This window comes from Arabidopsis thaliana, chromosome 5 (genome assembly GCF_000001735.4).
Source record: "Arabidopsis thaliana chromosome 5, partial sequence".
Classification (NCBI taxonomy): Eukaryota; Viridiplantae; Streptophyta; class Magnoliopsida; order Brassicales; family Brassicaceae; genus Arabidopsis; species Arabidopsis thaliana.
The window spans coordinates 21,627,103-21,647,813 of NC_003076.8; the positions used below are offsets into that span (position 1 = coordinate 21,627,103).

The following is a 20,711-nucleotide window of genomic DNA, read 5'->3' on the forward strand; positions in this document are numbered from 1 at the left end:
AGAAAAATAACCGATAGTTGGACCACTACTACACCACATATTTGTATACATACACGACTAAACTCCATATCTCTTGTTGCTCGATTTATATTTTTTCAGAAGAACATTACATTTTAGAAGCCCTTTTGTGCACCCGGCCACCCCCCTTTATGTGCCTGCTAAACTTTGTAAATTTTTCTACGATATTCTCTTAATTATATTTGTATATCAGAGATATTCTTCTATAAATACTTTTGATGCTTTACGAACTATAACGGTTTCTTCATGACTTCATCGGTACATGTCATTCCAGTCCCAGAGGTCAAACCAGACGATTCCGTACGTGAACCATCATTCGCTAAATGGTTAATTTCAAATTTCTACATGTAAATAATACTAACTAATTAAAAATATACAATGTTATATGGAAGAACAAACTATCTAACAAGATAATAATTTTCATTTTTAGTCATTAGAGATGATGATAGATGACTACTTAATTAGATGTGGAGAGTGATTTCATCGAAGTATAGTCTTATAATAAGACTTTCCTTGTTTGCACTAATTTTTTTTCTTTCTGGCATATAAAAAATTATGGAATGAAACATATTAAAAATACGTCAGAACGCCGAGTTTTCCAATGTTAATAAGTAGAGAATGTGTGTAAATATGTTTCTTGGAAAAGAAGTAAGATGATGGTTAGTAAAGTAGCACTCAAGTCATTCTCAATGACAGTCTTAGTTTAGAAGCAAGCGATGTTGGTCTTATAAATGTCATGTACTTCTATGCCTTTGTCTTAGTACTAATTATTACTGTAACTTCTTACACAACTCCCGTAATTAAGCATCATTATCGTATGTATAAGCTACATTAGTTGATTATCTTAATTTATCTTGATGGATATATAATCATATATTTTCCTTTTCAGGTGACTCTATGAAAAGTATGATATAAAATTACGAAGTTGGAAAAGAGTTTTGTTTATAATTTATACTTCTTCTCTTACAAAATTATTTAAACTTTTGAGTTTACAATTAACAGTTACAAGTATATTTTAGTTTGACATTTTTATTAGGTGTGATTAAAGTGGTTTCTTATTGATACTTATAGGGGCAAACAAAAGAACTAAAATAATTATACATAAGAAAGAAAAAATCCAGCTTTTGAAAGAAGAATAGTTTGAAATGGAGAAAACATTTGATAAAGCCATGTGATTTTAGATCGAAAAGAACTTAAGTGGAAACTGAACATAATTAGATGTCTATTACCACTAAGGATCTCGAGAATAATACTTTGTAAAGTCTAAAAGGTCATTAAGCATAAGATGAATAAAGAATTAGATACAAATAAATTGTGAAACACTATTAATTATAGTATGTCTCACAGTCACAGCTTAGTAATTATTTGTTGACTTGACAGACTCAGCCCCATACTCCATAATAGTCACACGTGCGACAACTTCGCATCTCTCTCCACTAACGGTTTCGATTCTGCCACGTCTGATTTTCTGACACAGCACGACCGTGGGATCATAATCTATAGCATTGGTCATTCACTTGTACCAGGAGTCGAATCCAAAAATAGTGCTATTATTATTGAGTTCTAAATTTATAATGATCTAAGGTTTGGGTGCTAGAATATCTATCTACATGAATCAGTTATTAATCAGCAATGTACTAGCGTCTGATTCTGAGCATAAATAACTTTGTTTAGGACCTACAAAATACATGCATAAATAGATTTTTTTTTATCAAGAACTTGATTTTCATTTTCGTGGAAAAGTTGTTCGATCTTTATGGAATTGCTAAATCAATTCAATGAATTTGTATCGCTGAAATTGAAAAGCCCTAATAATAGGAGAATAATTGTGAAACCATCTTCTTTTGTTTGCCTTTAAACATGCAAGCCACATAATAAACTAAGGAATATCATATTAAAAGTAATAATTTGACTAATTAATCCGGGAAACCGTTTTAACAATCTTTTACGCGAAATTTGGCTAAAAAGTTTTTGACTTTTTATCGCTTATGCATCCTACATAACGACGATATCAATTTGATAATCTTTATAGACTTTTATCTACAAAATCCGATGATACAAATAAAAAAATTCAATATAGGAAATTATCATTTCAAAAAGAGACTTATGTAATTTCTTTCATTCAAATTAACAAGCTTTGGTACGACAACATTTTTACAAAATCTTTTTCTTAAGTGTGCTGATTTCTTTGACGGTGTCAGCTTTGAACAAAAATGATATACTATTAACGTAAGGAATGAAAAAAATATGAGTATAGTAGTTTTTAAATAGCTCTTTTTTCTCTGAAACAAGCTAACGGTTCTTTTGCTTCGACATTAACCTTCAACTAGTAACTTAACTAATGCAATAATTAACATTAGTTAACCGTCATAAATGCCATTAATTAGTGGACACCACCAAGCTTACGATTCTGTGTTTCACTAGAAACAAAAAGGGAGATTAGTGTGAGAAGACTGTCTAAATCTCAGGCTGTTATGTTCTTTCTTTCAGAATTAATTATGATTAAACCTAATTTTTAACTTGATTATTTTAAGAAAACCTGGTTTTCAGGACCATGCTCTTCTGGGCACGACCTATCTCTCTTACCCTAAAAAAATGTATAATTATCCAAGTTATGGAGACTTTGGAGGTAGATTTATCATTAGTCTAATCACTGACACGTGTAGTTGAATTCTTATATGTTACTTTCTATGATTTCAACTTTCAAATAAGAGGTTTTGCATGTTCAGAAAAATTAAATAATCATAAACAAAATTCGATTGTTATATAGTATAGTAAAAGACTAATGGTTAGATTCTTTAGAAAACGTAATTTATCGAAAGGAAGACATCTTCGAAGTGGTCGTGTAAGAGACTCGTTTTTTTTTTTTGCCTTTTTCTTAAAAGCTGATTTTTAGTTAATTTTAAAATTATTTTCCGTATTTCGGTACAAAAAGAAAATTTACGGTGTGGGTAGAAAATTAATATTAAAGTCATCATTTACAAATTTAAAAACTTTACTCGTACAAAACTAATCACTAGTGGGAATTGAACAGTACAAGATGTTTTTTCTCATTCTATAACAATCAATATATGAGTACGAGATATTAACAAGTTGTTTTATTTCTGTTAAGTGATATTGCGCGAAACTGAAAACGGAATGGTGAGTATTATTTTATAATAGTGCAACATAGGTATTAGTTAATAGTTATTAACTAGTGGCAAATGAAGAATTATTAAGTATAAGACAAAATTATTCAATGCAACTGCAATGAAACCCCGAGGGAAAGAAAGACCCTGTGTGGTTCTGCTATTTCCATGTGGCTGCTAGTGGTCCATCATACGTCAACTATACTTAGCAAGAAAAATTAAAAATCAAGGTTAAAATGGAAATTGAAGTAGTTTCGATTGTTTTATATTAATGTTTTGAGATAGTGCTTGAGTAGTGGAAACAATAAAACCATTAGGAATAACCGAACAGACCTCGAAAGAAGCCTCGGTAAGCCCAAATCTCGTATTGGTGTTTCAAGAAAATAACGTAAAATCACAAGTTTTTACAAACAAGCAAATCACAAAACTTTTATAAATTCAAAAGCTTACAATAACAAAAAGAAAAAAACAAGCAAATTACAAAGCTTACAAGAACTTTAGAAATTTGTTACAAAATTTGTCAAATATTATAAATTTAGTTACAAAATTTTAATCTACAACTTCAAAATCAAAAGAATCCTATTGTCGTTTAAACATCATCGATGTTCACCACTGTCAATTTCACATCCCGGTGTTCTCTAAAACATAAAGAGGAGACATAGGAAATAAAAGAGAAATTAAGTAGTTCAAAGAATAATCGGTTATTAGTTTCTTATAACTCCTAGGAAAAGCTATTCTAAATTTTTTTTAACAAAACATACTCCTTATAATTTTGTTTATTACTGACTTACACAATGACGAATCAATGAGAAACAAATATTTCGATTGTAAAATGTTTTGCTAAATTGTGGAGATATATATATTTGTTTTCTATGAACATATCATTTAATATATAATTTAGTTTATTTCACTAATAAAAAAAATTACAAACTGTAAAATAGTTAAAAACAACATTATATAAAATGAAATTTTACAAAACGAATTTACAATTAAATAGTAAGATGAACCCTCCAAATATCTAATCCTATAATAGAACATAATACATTAACATTATAATTAAATTTGGTTTTGTTAAAGGAGAATTGAATGTCTTACTGCTTACTAGTTTAGGGAAGGAGAAACCGAATAGGGAAATTAATGCAGCCGACATTTTTGACGTCGAATAGTTAATTGGTTGTATTGTCTCTTTAACCGTGCATTGTTACAATTATTAAAGTATTTTAACATTTTGGAATATGGAACACCTATCTTAACTAAACCAAAAAACATGGAACACTGATTTTTATTTTATTTCTTTCAGTCGACACCAATTGTTTGAATTTTGCGTTTGAATGTCTAGAGTTCTTAGCCTACAAGTTTCATGGATATCTAAATCAAACCTATAGTCCCTATGATTTCTTATTTTGTTAAACTTAAAGCAGATGTTTAATTTGGTCTTTTGCTCTTAACTAGAGTAAGTTTTGCCTGTTGGTTATCATTTCTAAGTTCAAACTGATACTCTTCTAATACACTGATCCGTGGGATAATGATAAATTTTGAAAAAAAGATAGTAACATACTGTATTTTCTTATAGAGAAGAGAAATTCAAAAATATTCTAATAGCACAACACTATTAAATGTATTTTTCTCTTACCTGTGGACTTGTAAAGATAATTTGTTAGGGGTGATACTTTAAGCTCGGACGAGCGATGGATCTTTGGTCCATCGAAGCCCATCTACATAACTTGAGTTCAGTCCATACCCATTCATCTATAGATTATCTGTAGTATTAGATTCTATACCACTCTTTTTTTTTTTTCTGTTGATTCTATACCACTCACATTCCACATAATCAGGCTATTTATTATTTTATTAAATACTGTATTGTCAAATAATTTGACTTCACCAAATAACATGTTTTCGTCAAACTCATGATATGATGGATGATACGAATAAGAAAACTGTTATAACTTATAAACAAAATAGGGTGTTTAGTGGTTTTGTACTAGTGAATCATTGCTGAGTTACTACTTGAGTTCAAACATGCATAATACATGTCGTTTAATGGATATAGGATTGTTTGTGATATTATTGCATACTTAAAATGTTTGTTGCATCACGTATGTAGTCCACAATCCACAGGCGCACCTTGCAAGGTACAAAACTCATTTTCTACAACATACGTGCTACAACAGAACGCATTGTCACCATGACGGGCATTGGCCACAACGATTAACTCAGAGTAAATTTGAAGACCAGTTGGATAAGTTTGAAGACCAGTTGGATAAGTTTGAAGACTAGTTTGATAAATTTGAACAACTCGTAGCAACTCATCACACAACGAAAACATCAAATCATAATTTCACCACAAGAAGAAACAACAGAAGATGATCAGATTCTAGTTTTCACAAAGATGATGTTTTTTTTTGTTTCGTTTAAAACAAGACCCACTTCATTTGGTCCTGTCTTCAGAAAGTTAAAAGGACACAAAGAGATGTCTATCGAATCATACATAGAAATTAAGGCAGATTTTTTTCTTCATAAAGAGATAATTTAGTAGGTGGGATTTTCCATTTAGCCCATGGCATACTTCTGAGTCCAGCTTCGTGCAGTGGACTCGTACTTGTTCTTGTCAGTCTTGTACATGTGAGCTATCTCGGGCACCAAAGGATCATCCGGGTTTGGATCGGTTAACAAAGAACAGATCGATAGCAGCACCTGTTAATTGCAAAGCAGTTGTTAGAACTGATCGATAACAAACAACAATTTTTCATCCTCAATGAGTCTAATAAGCTTAATGTTTCAGAGACAACCGAAATGAGTCAAAGTTTAATGAAGACAGCTCAATCTTATCACTTCAACTAGGGATTAAGGAGCAAAAGCATGTTTGATAAGAGTAGATTACTGCCTCTGAAGCAGTTTTAATAGAGAGTATTTGTTTTAAGGTGGGTTTCTATTGTTAACAAAAGAATAAGAGAAACCGAACCTTGGAAATGGTGAGCGCAGGACTCCACTGCTCCTTCAAGATGTCGAGGCAAATGCTACCGTTGCTGTTAATGTTGGGATGGAACACCTTGGTCCTAAAGGCCACCTAGATATCATCACACACACCATAATGAAGAACAATGAGATAATGAAGCAACCATAAAGAACATACGAGCTTTGGCAAAACATACTTGATAACAATTCTCAAAATATTGGAATCACCTTAGGAGGCTTGAATGGGTAATCCGGAGGGAAATGGATGGTTACAAGGAAAACACCTCCAGCATAAGGACTCTCTGAAGGACCCATTATCGTTGCCTGCCAGTGAAACATGTCTTCAGCAACAGGACCTGTACACAGAAAGATAAACTCAATCTCACACCACATAAGCACAAGGAAACAAAGAGACAGTTTTTTCTTCACAAGTATAACCAGACCCCAGAAACTAAGACAATGAAACGAGTTTTAAGCCTTTATAAGATCTTCACCAGAGAAATCAGAAACGAGATAAACCAAATTTAGTTCTAGCCAGATCTTAAAAAGTAAAACGAGTACTTAGCTCGAGATCGGTACCAAACAACACATAAACACACAAATCCAAACAAATCCAAGCATAAGCGAACAAAAAAACCGGATCTATCAACACCAGCTCAGGGAAACAAAACTTTTTAAGATGAAATCTCAAAATCCAAACACGAAACAAGTACCTGCGCTACATGATGTAGGTGGATCCTTCTGGAGATCCTTCAATTCCTTCAAGATCCGCTTCGACGCCATATCCAAAAACCTAAAAATCAAAAATCAAACAAAGATTCTAAACGAATCAGAGAAGCTATAAATCCGTGAGAAATATAAGTAATAGATCCAAAAGCTACAGAGACAATACCTTTGATTTTTCGCGTAATCGGATTGGCGAGGTTTTCGCCTTTTTCTTCTCGTATTAGAGAGAAGAAGAACCAAGACTTAGGGGAAAGGAAGAAAATAGAGATGGTGGTGGACGAAAGACGAAGAATACGAATTATTCTCTGTGCTCACGTCTACAATAAATACCGTGTGGATTATTTACTTTCTTTGACTAGTGGACTCTACTTTTAACCCTCTTATTATTCGGTGGACCTTGAAACGACGCGGCGCTTCTTAATTAAAACATCAAGTTGCATTGAAACGACATCGTCTTAAAAAGTCATCTAATCTAACGGTTGATATCCTATCCTTAAATCAAGTGGTATTGAAATCTAACGGCTGCGAGTTTATTATAAATTTCAAATCAAGTGGCATCGAAACGCGTTGCGATGAAGTCATATAATCTAACGGCTGAGATTTGTATCTTTTAATCGATCGAATCATTTGAAGCCACGTCTTCTCTCTCACTTTGGAGATTTTTCTAACGCAGAATCTGAGAATAAGCTAACCGATTCCGATTTCGAGTTCGTCGCCGGGAGGAATGAACCGGTTGAAGGAGCAAAAGGGGCCGAAGTTCGACGGCGAAGAATCACCTCCACCTGATTTTGATGAAGATCGAAGTGTGGGTGAGGTAGACGGAGGAGATCACACGCCATTCGCTGGAGGTAAAGTCAGAAGGAAAGCGTCTCGCTATAGAGAGCATCGTGGTGACTATCTTCACGTTTCTTCTCGTCCTGGATTGATGCGAATTCTGGAGAAACAAGGTTAGGTTTCTCCAAACTTTTGGTTTTTATTTGATGAATTTGAGATTGAGAGGCAATTTGTGAATCGAAGAACTTGGAGGAATAGTTGAATCAGCTGTAGAATTGTGGCATCGATTTATAGTTTCTTATGTGGTTGTTTGGATTGCTAATGATTGGATTCACCTTGAATTGCATGTGTTTGATGTTGAGAAGGTGATTCATTGTTGTTATAGGTGATACATCGATTCTTTTTGCTGATAAAGTTTTGAAGTTCACCGGCTCGGGGAAGATGAAACGGCGTATTTTTATCCTCACTGATTTTGCGATCTATCTAATTGATCCCGAGACTGAAGCTATGACCAGGAGAATTGCTTTGTCATCAGTAGAGAAGATGTGTTTAAGCAAATTGAGTGATAACTTCTTCGCTATCATTATTCCCACGGAATATGATCTCTTCATGGCCAGCACTAGGAAGACTGAGCTTGTTCAGGTCATGGTAGATGTCACTAAAAGTGCTTCTGACTATGAACTTGAAGTGCTTCTCTCTAACAGGTAACTATGACCGCAATTTTTGGTTTTTGATGTCTCCTCTTTGAATGCTAATACCATGCACATGAGAATTGTTTATTTTCATCTCATTTCCTGATATTGACACTACAGGTATTGTGTTACTGAGAACTGATGTGGGTCTTTTTAGTCTCTGAAACTTAGTGAGCTCTGTTTCTTAAGTGACTTGGCTATTAGTTAGTGGTGAGACCAGAGGATCCACTTGTACCTATTAATCATATCTATATTTATGGAAGAAGATAAAGAATTAACACTTTTAGGAGATAACTACTGAAATTAGTACGTTGAGATACAAATGGTTACAACTATATTTTAAATACTGTTAGATGACATATTCTAGTTTTGATTGAAACTGTTCTCAAATGGCAATCACGATAATAGTCCGTAGAAACATTTTGTATATCTCCCATATCGTAAAACTCAGCTATTGGTTTATATGTGCAGTTTGTGTTTTATACTGATAATGGTTTCTCCTTGTGTTCATTCCAGATTTGAGTACAATGCATCTGCCTCATTAGTAAAGGAAGTTTCTTTTGAGGAATCTGAAGGTTTGTATGAATAAGATTCTGGATATTGTGATTCAATCTAAGTTTGTGGTTAGTTTATTTGCTCATCAAGCTCTACCACTATTTTTCAGGGGGTATCAAGACCAAATTTGTGTGGAAGTGACTACATCTCAACTTTCCTCGCTGTTCATAAACTTTGGAGGGACCACTAGTAAGATCTGTTTCGACTTTCGAATGTCTTTTCTGTTGGTTACTAATAGCTGAAATCATGGTGGTATGTGTTGTTTATTATATTCTGTTTCGACTTTCGAAAATGTGAATGGATTCTTTCATGTAACACAAGACCAGTAGTGTCAATATAAGAAACAAATGGTTACAAGTATATTTCAAATATTGTTAGAAGACAGATTCTAGTTTTGTTGGAAACGGTTCTCAAATGGCAATCACGATAATCGTCTGTAGAAATATTGAAATCTTTTTCTGAATGGTCAATACATTAAGGAAAGATGGAATAGTCTTTCTTATAGTATATACGGAGATCCTGATAGACTTCCAATCGGAGTTGTTGTCGCACCTGTGGAAACCTCTGATCTGTATCCGCTGGCTAGTTTCTCTGGTCTTATCTCTTCCACCATTCTCACTACCTCAATCATGTTTGGTCTCTTCTCTGGTAATCTCGCTGTGCAAACCATACCAACCTGAAGCATCTCCACCATCTCTTCCTCTACTTGGGTACACCTCAAAAGCTCCTCATCAAACACCTCTCCTGTCCATTCTTCTCTAACCACCGAGTTCACCCACCTCACCAGGTTTGCCACTTCTGATTTTCCTGTTAGTACCTCGAATATCAATATCCCGAAACTATACACATCAGACGGTTGAGTCCCTTTTCTTGTGTCTGTTATCTCTGGTGCACGATAGCCAACTGCATGCCGCGGTAATGAATGCATCAGTGTAGCCATTCCTGTTCCAGATATGCAGCCATATCCTTTCCCGTTGAGGAAAATGTTTGAGGATTTTATGTTCCCGTGGACTAGTTTACCTCCGCTTTGTGAGTGGATATGAGCTACTCCTCTTGCTGTTCCATACACCATATTCAGTCTAGTTTCCCATTCTAGACGCTTCCGATCCCTGAGACCTTTCTGACCTGAGTATCGATACACATATAGACCAACTTAGCTATGTAAGATACTGTATAAATTCAAATGGTGGCATTATCAACATACCGTGTAGCAATGTTGAAAGACTTCCATGTTCGTAGTAATCATAAACCACGAGCTTCTCATCCTTAGAGTAGAAATATCCTCTTAAAGTGGCAACATTCTCATGCTTGATGCTGCCAATATTTTCGATTTGCTGCTCGAATTCCCGTTGAGGTACACTCACTTCCTTGATCCTTTTCACAACGATGGTCGCAGAGTCCTCGAGATCAACCTTGTAGGTTGTCCCAAACGGGCCCTTCCCTAAAACTTCTGCAGAAGCTCTCAACAAGTCTTCTAGGTCAAAGACAAGATTCTTCCCTTCGAAGAACACAATCTTGTTATCTCCTTCACCCACGTTTGGATCTGAATCCTTCCTCCTCTTGCTAGGTTTGTCCTTTGAAGATCTTCTTTGCTCTTCTCTATTATGGATGATGATTACCAATAAGATAGCAAGCAGAGCTAGTATCGCAAAACACACGCTTAATGCTATGCCAAGAACTACATGGTTGTGATGTTTCGTGTGTTTCCTTAATGATGAATGAACAGGCGCCAGCACTTTGTTTCCGACAAATGCTGAGAGTGGAAATCTCTGCAATGACTGAGGTACAGTTCCTGTTAGATTGTTGTGAGCTAAGTTGAGCAGCTTCAAACCTGGAATATGGAGATCAGGAATCTCACCAGAAAACTTGTTATACGCAAGATTCAGAGAGTGTAACAGAGTTAGCTTCCCAATCGAAGATGGTATACTACCATTAAACCGATTATTAGAGAGATCAAGAACTTGTAGACGCTCCCAAGAAGATAAATCAGAAGGCAAAGGACCCGAAAACTCGTTGAAGTCGAGTTTAAGCTCTGTCAAGTTCTTCAAAGCTTGTAAAGTTGTAGGAAAAGTTCCAGAGATGTTGTTGGAACTAAGAATGAGAAACCGAAGATTGCTTAACCTGGCGATGATGCTTAACTCTATATCCCCGCGTAGACCCGTGGCTGCTAAATGAAGAGCGTCAACACTGGAATGATCGGAGTTGCAAGTAACACCGGTCCATTTGGTACATATAGAAAGACTTGGTGACCAGTTGAGTGAATGAGAGTGATTGATGTTGTTAACGAATTGAAGAAGAGTGTGTTTATCTTCTTTGATCGTCTCTGCTTCTATGCAGACGTTGAAGATTACTACGATGAGTATCAAAACAACTTGGCACTTCATTTTCTTAATTAGGGTGGAGAAAAAACTGGTTTTAAGAGTAAAGTGGCGTTTATAATAATGGATGAAGATGAAGAAGTGAGATTAGTTAGATATATAATAAGTTTACAATTATTGACTTTTGTGGAGCTATATTGTAAGAATTATTCAATAGGTTTAATTTTGTTTTATCAGTGTGTATTATAACGAAAGTGGGTTGCTTTAGGTTAATGTTAGGTTCGGCGAGTTGTTGACTTGATGCATAACAACTCTGTTTTTGTTTTTGTTTGCTGAGAAAATCACGGTGAAAGCTACTTGAATTTTCAAAGTTACTTTTTTTTTCTGGACAATATTTTTCAACATTTGAACTTTGATTTTTGTTGTGTATAACCTAAGTAGTGTCTTGTAGCAGTTGAAATTAGAAAAAGTGAGTTTCATGGTTCATGCTAATTGTCGAGTCTCTCTCCTTATCCACTCACCTTCCTTAAGTCGTGTATTGTAACAGTTGAAATTAGAAAAAGAGAGTTTCATGGTTCATCCTAAGATTTGCATAGTTTTGTGGGAACATAGTCTATTATCAAAACACCCGTTTAACACATATTGTTCCAAAAAAACACACACATATTGTTGACAAAAAAAAAATCAGTATTTTTGATCTGATCTATATAAACATAAGTATACAGCAAAGTGGTTCTCATTTTTGCTCTGGTTCCGGCATGTGGATGATAATGTATGGGCCTTAATGGCCCAATTCAAAAAGAAAAAAAACTGAAAACAAAAACAAGATCAAGTCAAAGCTGGAGAAGGATACACTAATCCACATATCCAAACAGATCTGATCTCCTTGAAGACTTCTTCTTCCAATTTCCTTCTTATTCTTTTCTGCAAATTCTTCTTCAAACTAGAAAACAAACACACAACAATGGATTACGATTACAGAAACAAGTCTGGTGGTCCTTCTTACCCTCGACCTATGTATGGACCTCCATCAACATCTCCTTCTCCGTCATCTAACCATCCTATGTACGGTTACCCTAAGATCGGTCAACAAACCGGTCCCGGCCCACAGTTTTTCTCTCCGCCGGAGAGAAACTCTTCGTTTCAACATAACACTTCTCCTTCATGTAAGTCTTGTTCTGATCTCGAATTTGGTTTTACGCGAATTTGATTAGTAATTGGTTTTGATCGTTGAATTTGATTTTGGTAGCTGGAATAGGAATCAGAGTGAATTTGAAGCCTGAGTATCGGATTACTCCGCCGGTAAGATTTTGTATGTTTGATCTTTAAACTCTGTGATTGAAGATTTGAAGTAGTTTTACATTGTATTTGCAAATTGTTGTAGCCTCAGTTGTTGCCTCGAGTAGGAGATATTCATCGGAGTAGTTTTCAGTTCGATTTCGGATTAGAGAGGAAAGTTCTCGCGGAGGCAGAGAAAGATAATCCAGATTGGAGTAAATTTGGGAGTGAGAATCCACCGGCTAAGTTTCATGAACCATCACCTTCTTCAGTGGTATGGCTCTTCTTAAAATCTATGGAAGCATTTTAAAGTTAGGCTGAGGTGGTTAATAGCATCATCGTATAGTATCGATGTGTTCTCTAGAAGAACAAGTGTGAATCATCATCGATGAACGTAGTTAACCGGAACAGAATGGAAGCTTTGTAGATGGCACCAATGTATAGTGTCAATGTGAGGTCTAGGAAGAACAAGTGTGGATCATCACACGGGAACAGAATGGAAGCTTTGTTGAGTTAGACGATTAATGGCACTAAACTATAGTATCAATTGTGATGTCTAGGATGAATTGTTGTGGATCATCTATGTATTAACTTAAAAATGCGAATTGGGTGAAGATCTTGTAGATTTGTGCATTACAGTGTATGATCGTTATATATGCATTATTCTCGTTAATAAGTGATTCCAAATGCAGGGTCAAATGCAGGGTGTAGATCATGTAGTGATGAAATATACTGCTTCTGGGCTCAACAGAGAAGCTGTCAACATAGCTGTTGCAAACTATGGTGATAATCCCACAAAGGTGATTTATCTTCATCCCTTCACTATAGATTTTATTCTTGTATTAGCTAATGAAGCTTATACGGATTCTAACTAGTGGTTATAGCGATCATATATACTTTTGAGTCCGTCCATCATTTAAAACCGTGATCAACTATCAGTTAAATTTGTGGATCTTTGAATTGACAAACCAGCTTGCTTCTTCATTCTTTCCCCCAAAGGAGAATCTAATCACAGTTTTTACGCGTTTTCAGGTTCAAGAATTTGCAAATGGGTTCACAGCGATACGGGAGATGGGTTTTCCGACAAACGCTGTTGCAGATGCTCTCTTCATGTTTGAGAACGACACTGATAAGGCATTGGCACATTTGCTCCATGGTTCTTCCTAAATTTGGCTTTCAACTCTTTATCCTATAGTTTATTCAAGTGAACATCAAGTTTGATAACATAAAGATTGGTAAAGTATAGATTATTGGGTTTTACTTGCTGTAAATGAATGATTATTTTTTTTGGAGTTTAACGTTTGTCGGTAAGAATATCTATTCCCACATCCAAATCCTAGACTTCGTATAATGCAATGCCAATAAAATGGCAAGTTTAGAATACATAGATGAAATGGTGTAATTAGCTTTCTTCAGACAAATGTCATTTGTTCTTCTTTCTCTATAAGCACCAAAGAGCCAAGAGCCTCACACTTTGGATTCGTCTTTGGTTCTACTACACTCCTGCGCATATGGCTTCTGAAACGTATGGAAGTAAATTAGATATATATCTGATTCCATTTTATTTACATTGAAAACTAATGACTTAAATTTAAGTACATAAGCAGTAGAAGCTAAGTCATATACCTGAGGACCACGCAGAACAGCAAAACTTTCCTTCATCTACATGCTTAACATCAAGACCCACAAACCATGAACCCGTGCTGACGTCATCATGAGCATACGAATGAAGAATGTCTCTGTCACCCCCCCACCCCCACCCCATCATCATACATAACAGACAACACAAAAACTCAGTTTCAATCTTATTTCTCTGTTTGAAAGATATGTGTCATCATGCGTAACTGAGAGGTGAAACTGACCTATTGATCGATACAAATCTAGCCAATGCGTGCGTTATAACATACATCTCCCCATAAGCATGCCGGAAGTATCTATAAGATAAATGAAACAAAGAACAGGTGGTTCTTAGTCACATGGAAGAAATGAATCTAGTCAATGCGTGGTTCTGATTATTTATAAAACTTACGCTTTCTTGTCACCGAATTTCCACCACTCTGGTTCATACCATTTGTGGTTCCTGCCAGAAAATCAAAACTTGGTTAAGATTATATCAGACTGACAATATCCTGACAACCCCAATGGTCCTAGTGGTTTTGGGTTTTTAAGCTTAAAACTCACGGTTCTGAGAAGACTTCGCCTGATTTCATGCAACCGATGTAAGCCCGTGGGTTTTCCAGATGTGCTGCAAGCGTAGTTCCCAGAGCATCTGCATAGGATCAATTACATTAATACCACATAATCATGTCAGCAAAATGCATACATGGAAACTCGTTGACCTCAGACCTTTTTTTTTTTTAGTACTAACTTACCTATATTTACGTAGATATTGTCGATGGCTTTTGCATAAAACTGTGCATCCCACCTATCTGCAGCGTAGGCAAAGAACAGTTTTACCTTCTTAGAAGCTTCCTCGGGTGCCTCAACTACATCATCCTGAAAACCAGTAAATGGCCAAGCTCTCAAACTAACATAGGTGAGCTTATAACTGAATGATTCAAGGTAATAACTTAAGAGGGGAGAAGCAGAAAACACATACGAGAATAATGAAGTCATCGGTTTGACTATTTTCAGTATCAATGCTCTTGTCCATGCTGTCCCCTTTATTTGCACTACATATCACAAAAACAACGTTTCAAAACAAGATTCCAGTACCGTATAATCATCTTTAAACACATAGAGAAATCAAAGAGTGATAAACAGAATCCAAACCTTCTTCCAATAACAAATCTTGCAATCACACCCTTTTCACTTTCAAGTTTTTTAAGTGATGCACCTGCAATAAAAGGAAGTGCTAAGCTCATAACACATTGCAAATAACAGACTGGTGTCTTACTAAAACACGTATAAAGAGAAACCCTACCAGTCCCCATCCATGCTTGACGAACTGCATCCCTCTTCTTCTTGTTACCCAAACTTGTCATTATCCCGATAACCACTAACGGTCTTTTCTTGGTTTCAGTTCCATCAGCAAGTTTGGGACTTTTTGAAACAAAGCCTTCTTGCCTAGCTGAACTTAATTCCATCTCAAGAGCTGCTAGTGTCTTCTTCTGTTCCCTAGAAAGAAAAGTCTGTTTTCAACAGTCCATGAAGACCAAACAAATTAAACGAAAACCAAAATCAAACAAAGTACCAATCTTTTACCTGCAAGCTATGATCTTCAAAGTATCATCCACTGATATAGCAGATTTCCCCTAAACCCCAATAAAAGAACATCATAAACATTCAAGTACACTAAACCAAAGTAAGACAGTAATTGCAAATGTAATAACTTTCTGACATGACATTACTCTCTGCTGTAATGAAAGTGACAGTACTCAAATACTAACCTGTCCGGTTACTCTATCGAGCTCATTGATTAGATGAACCCTAGTTTGAGATTCTTGCCATAAACTATCTCAAAAAAATGTAGAGACGAGACCAATTAACAAACAAAACAAATAAGTAATTGTTAGATATGGATAAATGTAGATTTAAGAACTAACCGGCCTGCTACATAGAAGGAAGCAAAAGTTGCAAACATAAAGAGCAAAAGGGTTGATATTCTCGAGCTCGATAATCTTATACTCGACCCTTTCCTCGCCATTGAAATAGATCCAAAATCAGATCTCTTAGTCAAAGCAATCAGACGCAAATGCCTCTTCACTGTCGAAATTCGATCAAATTTCACTAATTCAAATCTCCAGAAATCGGATTTTCTGGATCCAATGATTCGTCGTCACTCAAAATAAAACCGATTAGGAATGTATCATTGGATCTGCAATTCTCCGGTGATGATTCACCAGCGGAACACAAACGGCGAGATCACTCACTTCGCTGAGAAAAATTGGAATCTGGATTGAGAAATAAGGAGAGACAAGAGAAGAGAGTGCCGTTGAGATTTATGATTTTTATCGGATTAGTTTTTGGGATGTCAATTTTGTGTGATCTTCTTAATTACTTTCTGATCAATTACCAAACCTAGTCTCTCTGATTCTTTTGATTATAGGTTAACTCTACAATTTAATTCTCATTTATTTCTACTGATTTGTAAACTTTTTCGAAACTGTCAAATATTACCCACCGTGAAAAAAAGGGATCAGGTGTTCTTTACTAAACAACATTTGTTTTTTTTGTTACCCGGCGGTTGAAAAGGAGGAGGAGGTCAAGACGACGACGTTTAAAAAACCATGGGCCGTCAAATACTCTCGTCAAACTCTTACCAGATGATTATTGATTAGATATTCTCTCTTCCATTTTTCCCCTTTCGAATTTTTGCATTTCATCATCCTTTTCGTGTGCTTCACAACTTCATCTCTCTCTCGAGAGAATTTGCGTCATCAATTCAAATCCTTTACGCAAAGTTTCAGTTTTTATTCACTTTCTTACATAACCCATCAAACCAAATCCTCGATCGGATTATGTTAATCAATTGCTAAGAGCTTTTTCTTCTACTTCTTCGCAATCCGCCATGGCCGCAGCTTTAAGGTCGAATACGTCAAGAGAAACCGCTTCTCTTACACTTTCTCATTTTAGATACTTTATCTTCAACCGTATCCACACCGCTCGAACCGCCACAAGTCCTCCTCACTGTAATCACCGTTCTAAATCCGATGAGAAATTCCCCTATAAAATTTCCTCTCTTGGAACGAGTTTCTTGGATAATCGAGGAGGAGGAGAGAGACGTAATTCGACTAAGTGTTATGCTGCTCAGAAGAAGCTCAGCGGTGTTGGTTCTTCTGTTGTTATTCTGAGCTCACAAGGAGACCCACCGGATCTATGGCAGCCTCCTGGTGATGGAGTTTCCGTTAGGGTTAATGGGTCCAGTGTTAATCTCGGTCGTGGTGGTGGTGGTGGTGGAAGTAGTCCTGGTGGTCCTGGTAACGGAACAGGGTCGAATTCGAAAGAAGATTGTTGGGGTGGATCCAATCTTGGGTCTGATTTTCCGACACCAAAGGAGATATGTAAGGGTTTGAACAAGTTCGTGATTGGTCAGGAAAGAGCCAAAAAGGTGAAATGATTATACTTTGATGTTGTTACTACTTAGTTGAATGCTAAATTTCATCTCTGAATATTCGTGAATTATACATGCTTCTAATTTGGTTTAGACATGGGAAATATATTTAGCTTTTAACACATTCTTGTGTCATTTTGTGGTTGCAGGTACTTTCAGTGGCAGTTTACAATCACTACAAGAGGATATATCACGAATCATCACAGAAACGGTTAGTTCACTTCTTATTTATTTTGCTTGCACATGCATTTGCATCTGTTTGTTTCTTTGTAATTTCATGTATCCGGTAAGAGATTGTTAGTTATGATGCTGGTACTTTTTGGGAAGCTAGGTCTGCGGGAGAAACAGATAGCACTGCAGCGAAACCAGCAGATGATGATATGGTAGAACTAGAGAAGAGTAACATTCTCCTGATGGGACCAACTGGGTCAGGTAATATTCTGACGCCAATCTGCATAAATGCGCAAGCCTGATATGCTGCTATAATACAGTTATTAGTTCAATCTAGTGTAGTTTCAGCTGTCTCACCTCATCTGTTTTGGTGGTTTTATTCAAACACAGGGAAGACACTACTTGCGAAAACCTTGGCACGATTTGTAAATGTTCCTTTTGTCATTGCGGATGCAACCACCCTGACTCAGGCAATTCTCGTCTTTCTTCTAGTCTTTTTTGGCGCATGTCCTTTTCATGATGACCAATCTGTGACATTCATTTTTTGTTCGGAAATGAAATGATTTGTCAGGCTGGTTATGTGGGAGAGGACGTCGAGTCTATATTATACAAACTTCTCACAGTAAGCTTCTAAAACACAAACATTTATATTTGTATACAACTATAATTATTTCTATATATTGTTAGTAATGTGGGGATTTGATATCTCTGGACAGGTTGCAGATTATAATGTTGCAGCTGCACAGCAAGGGATTGTTTACATTGATGAAGTCGACAAGATAACAAAGAAGGTTAGAACTTTATTAAAAAGTTTTTCCTCGTGCTTGTTTGGAAAACTTGAACATCATATCCCGTACTTCTTAGATGAATTTTGTTCTTTGGACCTTTTGGTTACCAGGCAGAAAGCCTTAACATCAGCAGAGATGTATCAGGAGAAGGTGTTCAACAAGCATTGCTAAAAATGCTGGAAGGAACAGTAAGTTTACAGTTTAAATAGCCGCAAAAGTCTTCACTAAATTGTAAACTTACCAAAGGAAGCCATGTAGTATTTGCTTTAAGATCTCTGCTATTTAAGATATCAAGACTTCTTTTGTGTTTGATGCCCAATTTCCAACTCTCTCTTTCTGGATATAGATTGTAAATGTACCTGAGAAAGGCGCTAGGAAACACCCTAGAGGTGACAATATCCAGGTTTGTCGTGCTTCACTCTACTCTGTATGTTCTGGCTTGCACCTTGCACAAACAACAAAGGCTATGCATATGTATTTGTTCTATCGTGAAATGTCAATATTTTTATCATACTCTAATATTATTGATTATGTAGACAAAAGAGATTTCCAATTTAATGTTCTTTGCATGGTGATTGGAGTGTTAGGGTTTAAAATTTGTAATCGACATGGTTTCTTGTTTTCTTGTTTAAGTTTGATTAGTAGTCTCCCCTGTAAATCATCTGTTTTTTACATGCGGTCTTGTTGACTATCTACAGATAGACACAAAGGACATACTCTTCATATGTGGTGGTGCTTTTGTAGACATTGAAAAGACTATCTCAGAGAGGTCTGACTGATGAACATATTTCAAATTCCTCCGTTTTTTGTTTCTATCCTCTAAACTGAATTGCGTTATAAGCATATGAGTGTGTTTTTTTTGGTTCCAGGCGCCATGATTCTTCAATAGGGTTTGGTGCTCCTGTACGTGCCAACATGAGGGCTGGTGGTGTTACAAACGCCGCTGTTGCATCAAACCTAATGGAAACTGTAGGTCTTTTCATCTCTTCACTCACCAAATGTTGGGTGTTCTTCTACTTGTTTTGGTTTGTATCGAAGTTTGAAATGAGATGTTTGCTGTTGCAGGTGGAAAGCAGTGACCTGATTGCTTATGGTTTGATTCCTGAATTTGTTGGACGATTTCCAGTTCTCGTCAGTTTGTCTGCTTTGACTGAGAACCAGCTTATGCAGGTACTAGGAATGACATAAATATGTGACATTGTGATTTTTGCATTACTAGACCATGTTCATAGAATATGCAGTAATATCATTGGATTGCAGGTGTTGACAGAACCCAAGAACGCTCTTGGAAAGCAATACAAAAAGATGTACCAGATGAATAGTGTAACTACTAATCTCTCTATCTCTATCTCTCTCCTTCTGCTCCAAAGCTTGAGACAAGTCTCCATCTTCTCTTTCTTCAGGTAAAGCTGCATTTCACAGAAAGCGCACTGCGGCTTATAGCTAGAAAAGCAATAACGAAAAACACGGGTGCTCGTGGCTTAAGAGCTCTTCTAGAAAGCATCCTCATGGACTCTATGTACGAGGTAAATACACCTCTTATTACTTTCAAATCCGTTTTGCTAAAAATCCGTATTCAAACTCTTTTCACATTTCTGCAAAACATTTGTTTTTCTCAGATTCCGGACGAGGGTACAGGCAGCGATATGATAGAAGCGGTTGTGGTGGATGAAGAAGCAGTTGAAGGAGAAGGGCGTCGAGGCTCTGGAGCTAAGATTCTCCGTGGTAAAGGAGCATTGGCTCGGTATCTCTCTGAAACCAATTCCAAAGATTCCCCACAGGTAAAAACCGAGCTTTTACTTAACCGATAACAACTGTCTGGTTTGTTTGATAACCTCATTATCTGAATTGCTTGGCTTAATTGTTGCAGACGACAAAGGAGGGATCGGATGGAGAAACTGAAGTGGAGGCAGAGATTCCATCTGTTGTAGCAAGTATGTAATGATCACCACCATCATCATCATCATCATCAGAAAATGTGGTGAATGTATCTTTGTATGCGTAATATTTACCGTTCTTTGTACATAAATGAAGGAAAGAAAAACAAAGTTGGATAAGAAAACACAAGGATGCACAACTTGCACATTGATAAATGATGATGTAACAAACTTTTTATCGTATGCAATGTCCATCTTTTCATTGATGTATCTTATAATTCAAAGTATTCAACAAGAAAACGCTCTTGTAACAAATAATCTTATTAGGAAAATTCAAACACCCATGTGTCAGATTCTAATAACCGTCGGATTAAA

General features: G+C 36.1%; 6 protein-coding genes and 1 non-coding gene across 12 annotated transcripts; 3 read left to right on the forward strand and 4 right to left on the reverse strand.

Moving 5' to 3' along the window:
• Positions 1-4,918: 4,918 nt before the first annotated feature.
• On the reverse strand, positions 4,919-7,212 carry UBC10 (ubiquitin-conjugating enzyme 10). Of its 4 annotated transcripts, NM_001203599.1 has the most exons (6): positions 6,997-7,145; positions 6,818-6,897; positions 6,333-6,460; positions 6,112-6,216; positions 5,465-5,843; positions 4,919-4,944 (listed from the first exon to the last, which is right to left on the reverse strand). In NM_001203599.1, exons 2-5 carry the CDS (start codon positions 6,885-6,887, stop codon positions 5,700-5,702), a joined length of 447 nt encoding a protein of 148 aa, NP_001190528.1. In that variant the 5' UTR covers positions 6,888-6,897; positions 6,997-7,145; the 3' UTR covers positions 4,919-4,944; positions 5,465-5,699. The 4 variants fall into 4 exon arrangements, with proteins under 4 accessions (NP_001190528.1, NP_851181.1, NP_568788.1 ...); NM_180850.3 differs by lacking the exon at positions 4,919-4,944 and having other exon boundaries at positions 5,346-5,843; positions 6,997-7,206; NM_124709.2 differs by lacking the exon at positions 4,919-4,944 and having other exon boundaries at positions 5,412-5,843; positions 6,818-6,924; positions 6,997-7,061.
• A 109-nt stretch (positions 7,213-7,321) lies between these two features.
• On the forward strand, positions 7,322-9,253 carry AT5G53310 (myosin heavy chain-like protein). 2 transcript variants are annotated; one of them, NM_124710.4, is made up of 4 exons: positions 7,322-7,777; positions 7,990-8,308; positions 8,813-8,871; positions 8,961-9,253. In NM_124710.4, the coding sequence occupies exons 1-4, from the start codon at positions 7,555-7,557 to the stop codon at positions 8,990-8,992; spliced, it is 633 nt and encodes a 210-aa protein (NP_568789.1). In that variant the 5' UTR covers positions 7,322-7,554; the 3' UTR covers positions 8,993-9,253. The 2 variants fall into 2 exon arrangements, with proteins under 2 accessions (NP_568789.1, NP_001331315.1); NM_001345049.1 differs by lacking the exons at positions 8,813-8,871; positions 8,961-9,253 and adding an exon at positions 8,417-8,658 and having other exon boundaries at positions 7,479-7,777.
• AT5G53320 (Leucine-rich repeat protein kinase family protein) lies at positions 9,139-11,296 on the reverse strand. The gene is made up of 2 exons (NM_124711.4): positions 10,056-11,296; positions 9,139-9,976 (listed from the first exon to the last, which is right to left on the reverse strand). Exons 1-2 carry the CDS (start codon positions 11,233-11,235, stop codon positions 9,351-9,353), a joined length of 1,806 nt encoding a protein of 601 aa, NP_200144.1. The 5' UTR covers positions 11,236-11,296; the 3' UTR covers positions 9,139-9,350.
• Positions 11,297-12,113: 817 nt separating this feature from the next.
• Positions 12,114-13,861, forward strand: AT5G53330 (Ubiquitin-associated/translation elongation factor EF1B protein). Its single transcript, NM_124712.3, has 5 exons — positions 12,114-12,335; positions 12,419-12,471; positions 12,554-12,721; positions 13,140-13,247; positions 13,480-13,861. Exons 1-5 carry the CDS (start codon positions 12,134-12,136, stop codon positions 13,612-13,614), a joined length of 666 nt encoding a protein of 221 aa, NP_568790.1. The 5' UTR covers positions 12,114-12,133; the 3' UTR covers positions 13,615-13,861.
• Positions 13,707-16,564, reverse strand: AT5G53340 (Galactosyltransferase family protein). 2 transcript variants are annotated; one of them, NM_124713.4, is made up of 12 exons: positions 15,993-16,460; positions 15,837-15,900; positions 15,652-15,701; positions 15,371-15,564; positions 15,220-15,283; positions 15,047-15,119; positions 14,820-14,943; positions 14,629-14,716; positions 14,477-14,527; positions 14,310-14,381; positions 14,074-14,186; positions 13,707-13,965 (listed from the first exon to the last, which is right to left on the reverse strand). In NM_124713.4, the coding sequence occupies exons 1-12, from the start codon at positions 16,091-16,093 to the stop codon at positions 13,943-13,945; spliced, it is 1,017 nt and encodes a 338-aa protein (NP_568791.1). In that variant the 5' UTR covers positions 16,094-16,460; the 3' UTR covers positions 13,707-13,942. The 2 variants fall into 2 exon arrangements, with proteins under 2 accessions (NP_568791.1, NP_001032067.1); NM_001036990.2 differs by having other exon boundaries at positions 13,711-13,962; positions 15,993-16,564.
• Positions 14,075-14,206, reverse strand: MIR8181. Its single transcript, NR_143046.1, has one exon. It is a non-coding gene; the product is annotated as a microRNA ath-MIR8181 precursor (primary transcript).
• A 100-nt stretch (positions 16,565-16,664) lies between the features above and the next one.
• Positions 16,665-20,672, forward strand: CLPX (CLP protease regulatory subunit X). The gene is made up of 15 exons (NM_124714.4): positions 16,665-17,497; positions 17,650-17,711; positions 17,832-17,932; positions 18,062-18,141; positions 18,243-18,293; positions 18,388-18,462; positions 18,570-18,647; positions 18,806-18,862; positions 19,158-19,228; positions 19,329-19,428; positions 19,525-19,629; positions 19,720-19,782; positions 19,863-19,985; positions 20,079-20,240; positions 20,330-20,672. Exons 1-15 carry the CDS (start codon positions 16,958-16,960, stop codon positions 20,399-20,401), a joined length of 1,740 nt encoding a protein of 579 aa, NP_568792.1. The 5' UTR covers positions 16,665-16,957; the 3' UTR covers positions 20,402-20,672.
• Positions 20,673-20,711: the final 39 nt, after the last annotated feature.

Excerpts from the sequence above, each read along its gene's own strand:
- AT5G53310 (NM_124710.4), top strand. The coding sequence starts at position 7,555 with ATGAACCGGTTGAAGGAGCAAAAGGGGCCGAAGTTCGACGGCGAAGAA. Across the intron at positions 8,309-8,812 it reads GAAGTGCTTCTCTCTAACAG|ATTTGAGTACAATGCATCTG; the intron begins GTAACTATGACC and ends TGTTCATTCCAG. Across the intron at positions 8,872-8,960 it reads TTCTTTTGAGGAATCTGAAG|GGGGTATCAAGACCAAATTT; the intron begins GTTTGTATGAAT and ends ACTATTTTTCAG.
- AT5G53340 (NM_124713.4), bottom strand. The coding sequence starts at position 16,093 with ATGGCGAGGAAAGGGTCGAGTATAAGATTATCGAGCTCGAGAATATCA. Across the intron at positions 15,565-15,651 it reads TTGAAGATCATAGCTTGCAG|GGAACAGAAGAAGACACTAG; the intron begins GTAAAAGATTGG and ends TTTTCTTTCTAG. Across the intron at positions 14,528-14,628 it reads GGCGAAGTCTTCTCAGAACC|GAACCACAAATGGTATGAAC; the intron begins GTGAGTTTTAAG and ends ATTTTCTGGCAG.
- CLPX (NM_124714.4), top strand. The coding sequence starts at position 16,958 with ATGGCCGCAGCTTTAAGGTCGAATACGTCAAGAGAAACCGCTTCTCTT. Across the intron at positions 18,863-19,157 it reads CTAGAGGTGACAATATCCAG|ATAGACACAAAGGACATACT; the intron begins GTTTGTCGTGCT and ends GACTATCTACAG. Across the intron at positions 19,783-19,862 it reads AGATGTACCAGATGAATAGT|GTAAAGCTGCATTTCACAGA; the intron begins GTAACTACTAAT and ends CTCTTTCTTCAG.
- UBC10 (NM_001203599.1), bottom strand. The coding sequence starts at position 6,887 with ATGGCGTCGAAGCGGATCTTGAAGGAATTGAAGGATCTCCAGAAGGAT. Across the intron at positions 6,461-6,817 it reads ACCTACATCATGTAGCGCAG|GTCCTGTTGCTGAAGACATG; the intron begins GTACTTGTTTCG and ends TTCTGTGTACAG. Across the intron at positions 6,217-6,332 it reads ACCCATTCAAGCCTCCTAAG|GTGGCCTTTAGGACCAAGGT; the intron begins GTGATTCCAATA and ends GATGATATCTAG.
- AT5G53320 (NM_124711.4), bottom strand. The coding sequence starts at position 11,235 with ATGAAGTGCCAAGTTGTTTTGATACTCATCGTAGTAATCTTCAACGTC. Across the intron at positions 9,977-10,055 it reads TCTTTCAACATTGCTACACG|GTCAGAAAGGTCTCAGGGAT; the intron begins GTATGTTGATAA and ends ATCGATACTCAG.
- AT5G53330 (NM_124712.3), top strand. The coding sequence starts at position 12,134 with ATGGATTACGATTACAGAAACAAGTCTGGTGGTCCTTCTTACCCTCGA. Across the intron at positions 12,472-12,553 it reads AGTATCGGATTACTCCGCCG|CCTCAGTTGTTGCCTCGAGT; the intron begins GTAAGATTTTGT and ends AAATTGTTGTAG. Across the intron at positions 13,248-13,479 it reads ATGGTGATAATCCCACAAAG|GTTCAAGAATTTGCAAATGG; the intron begins GTGATTTATCTT and ends ACGCGTTTTCAG.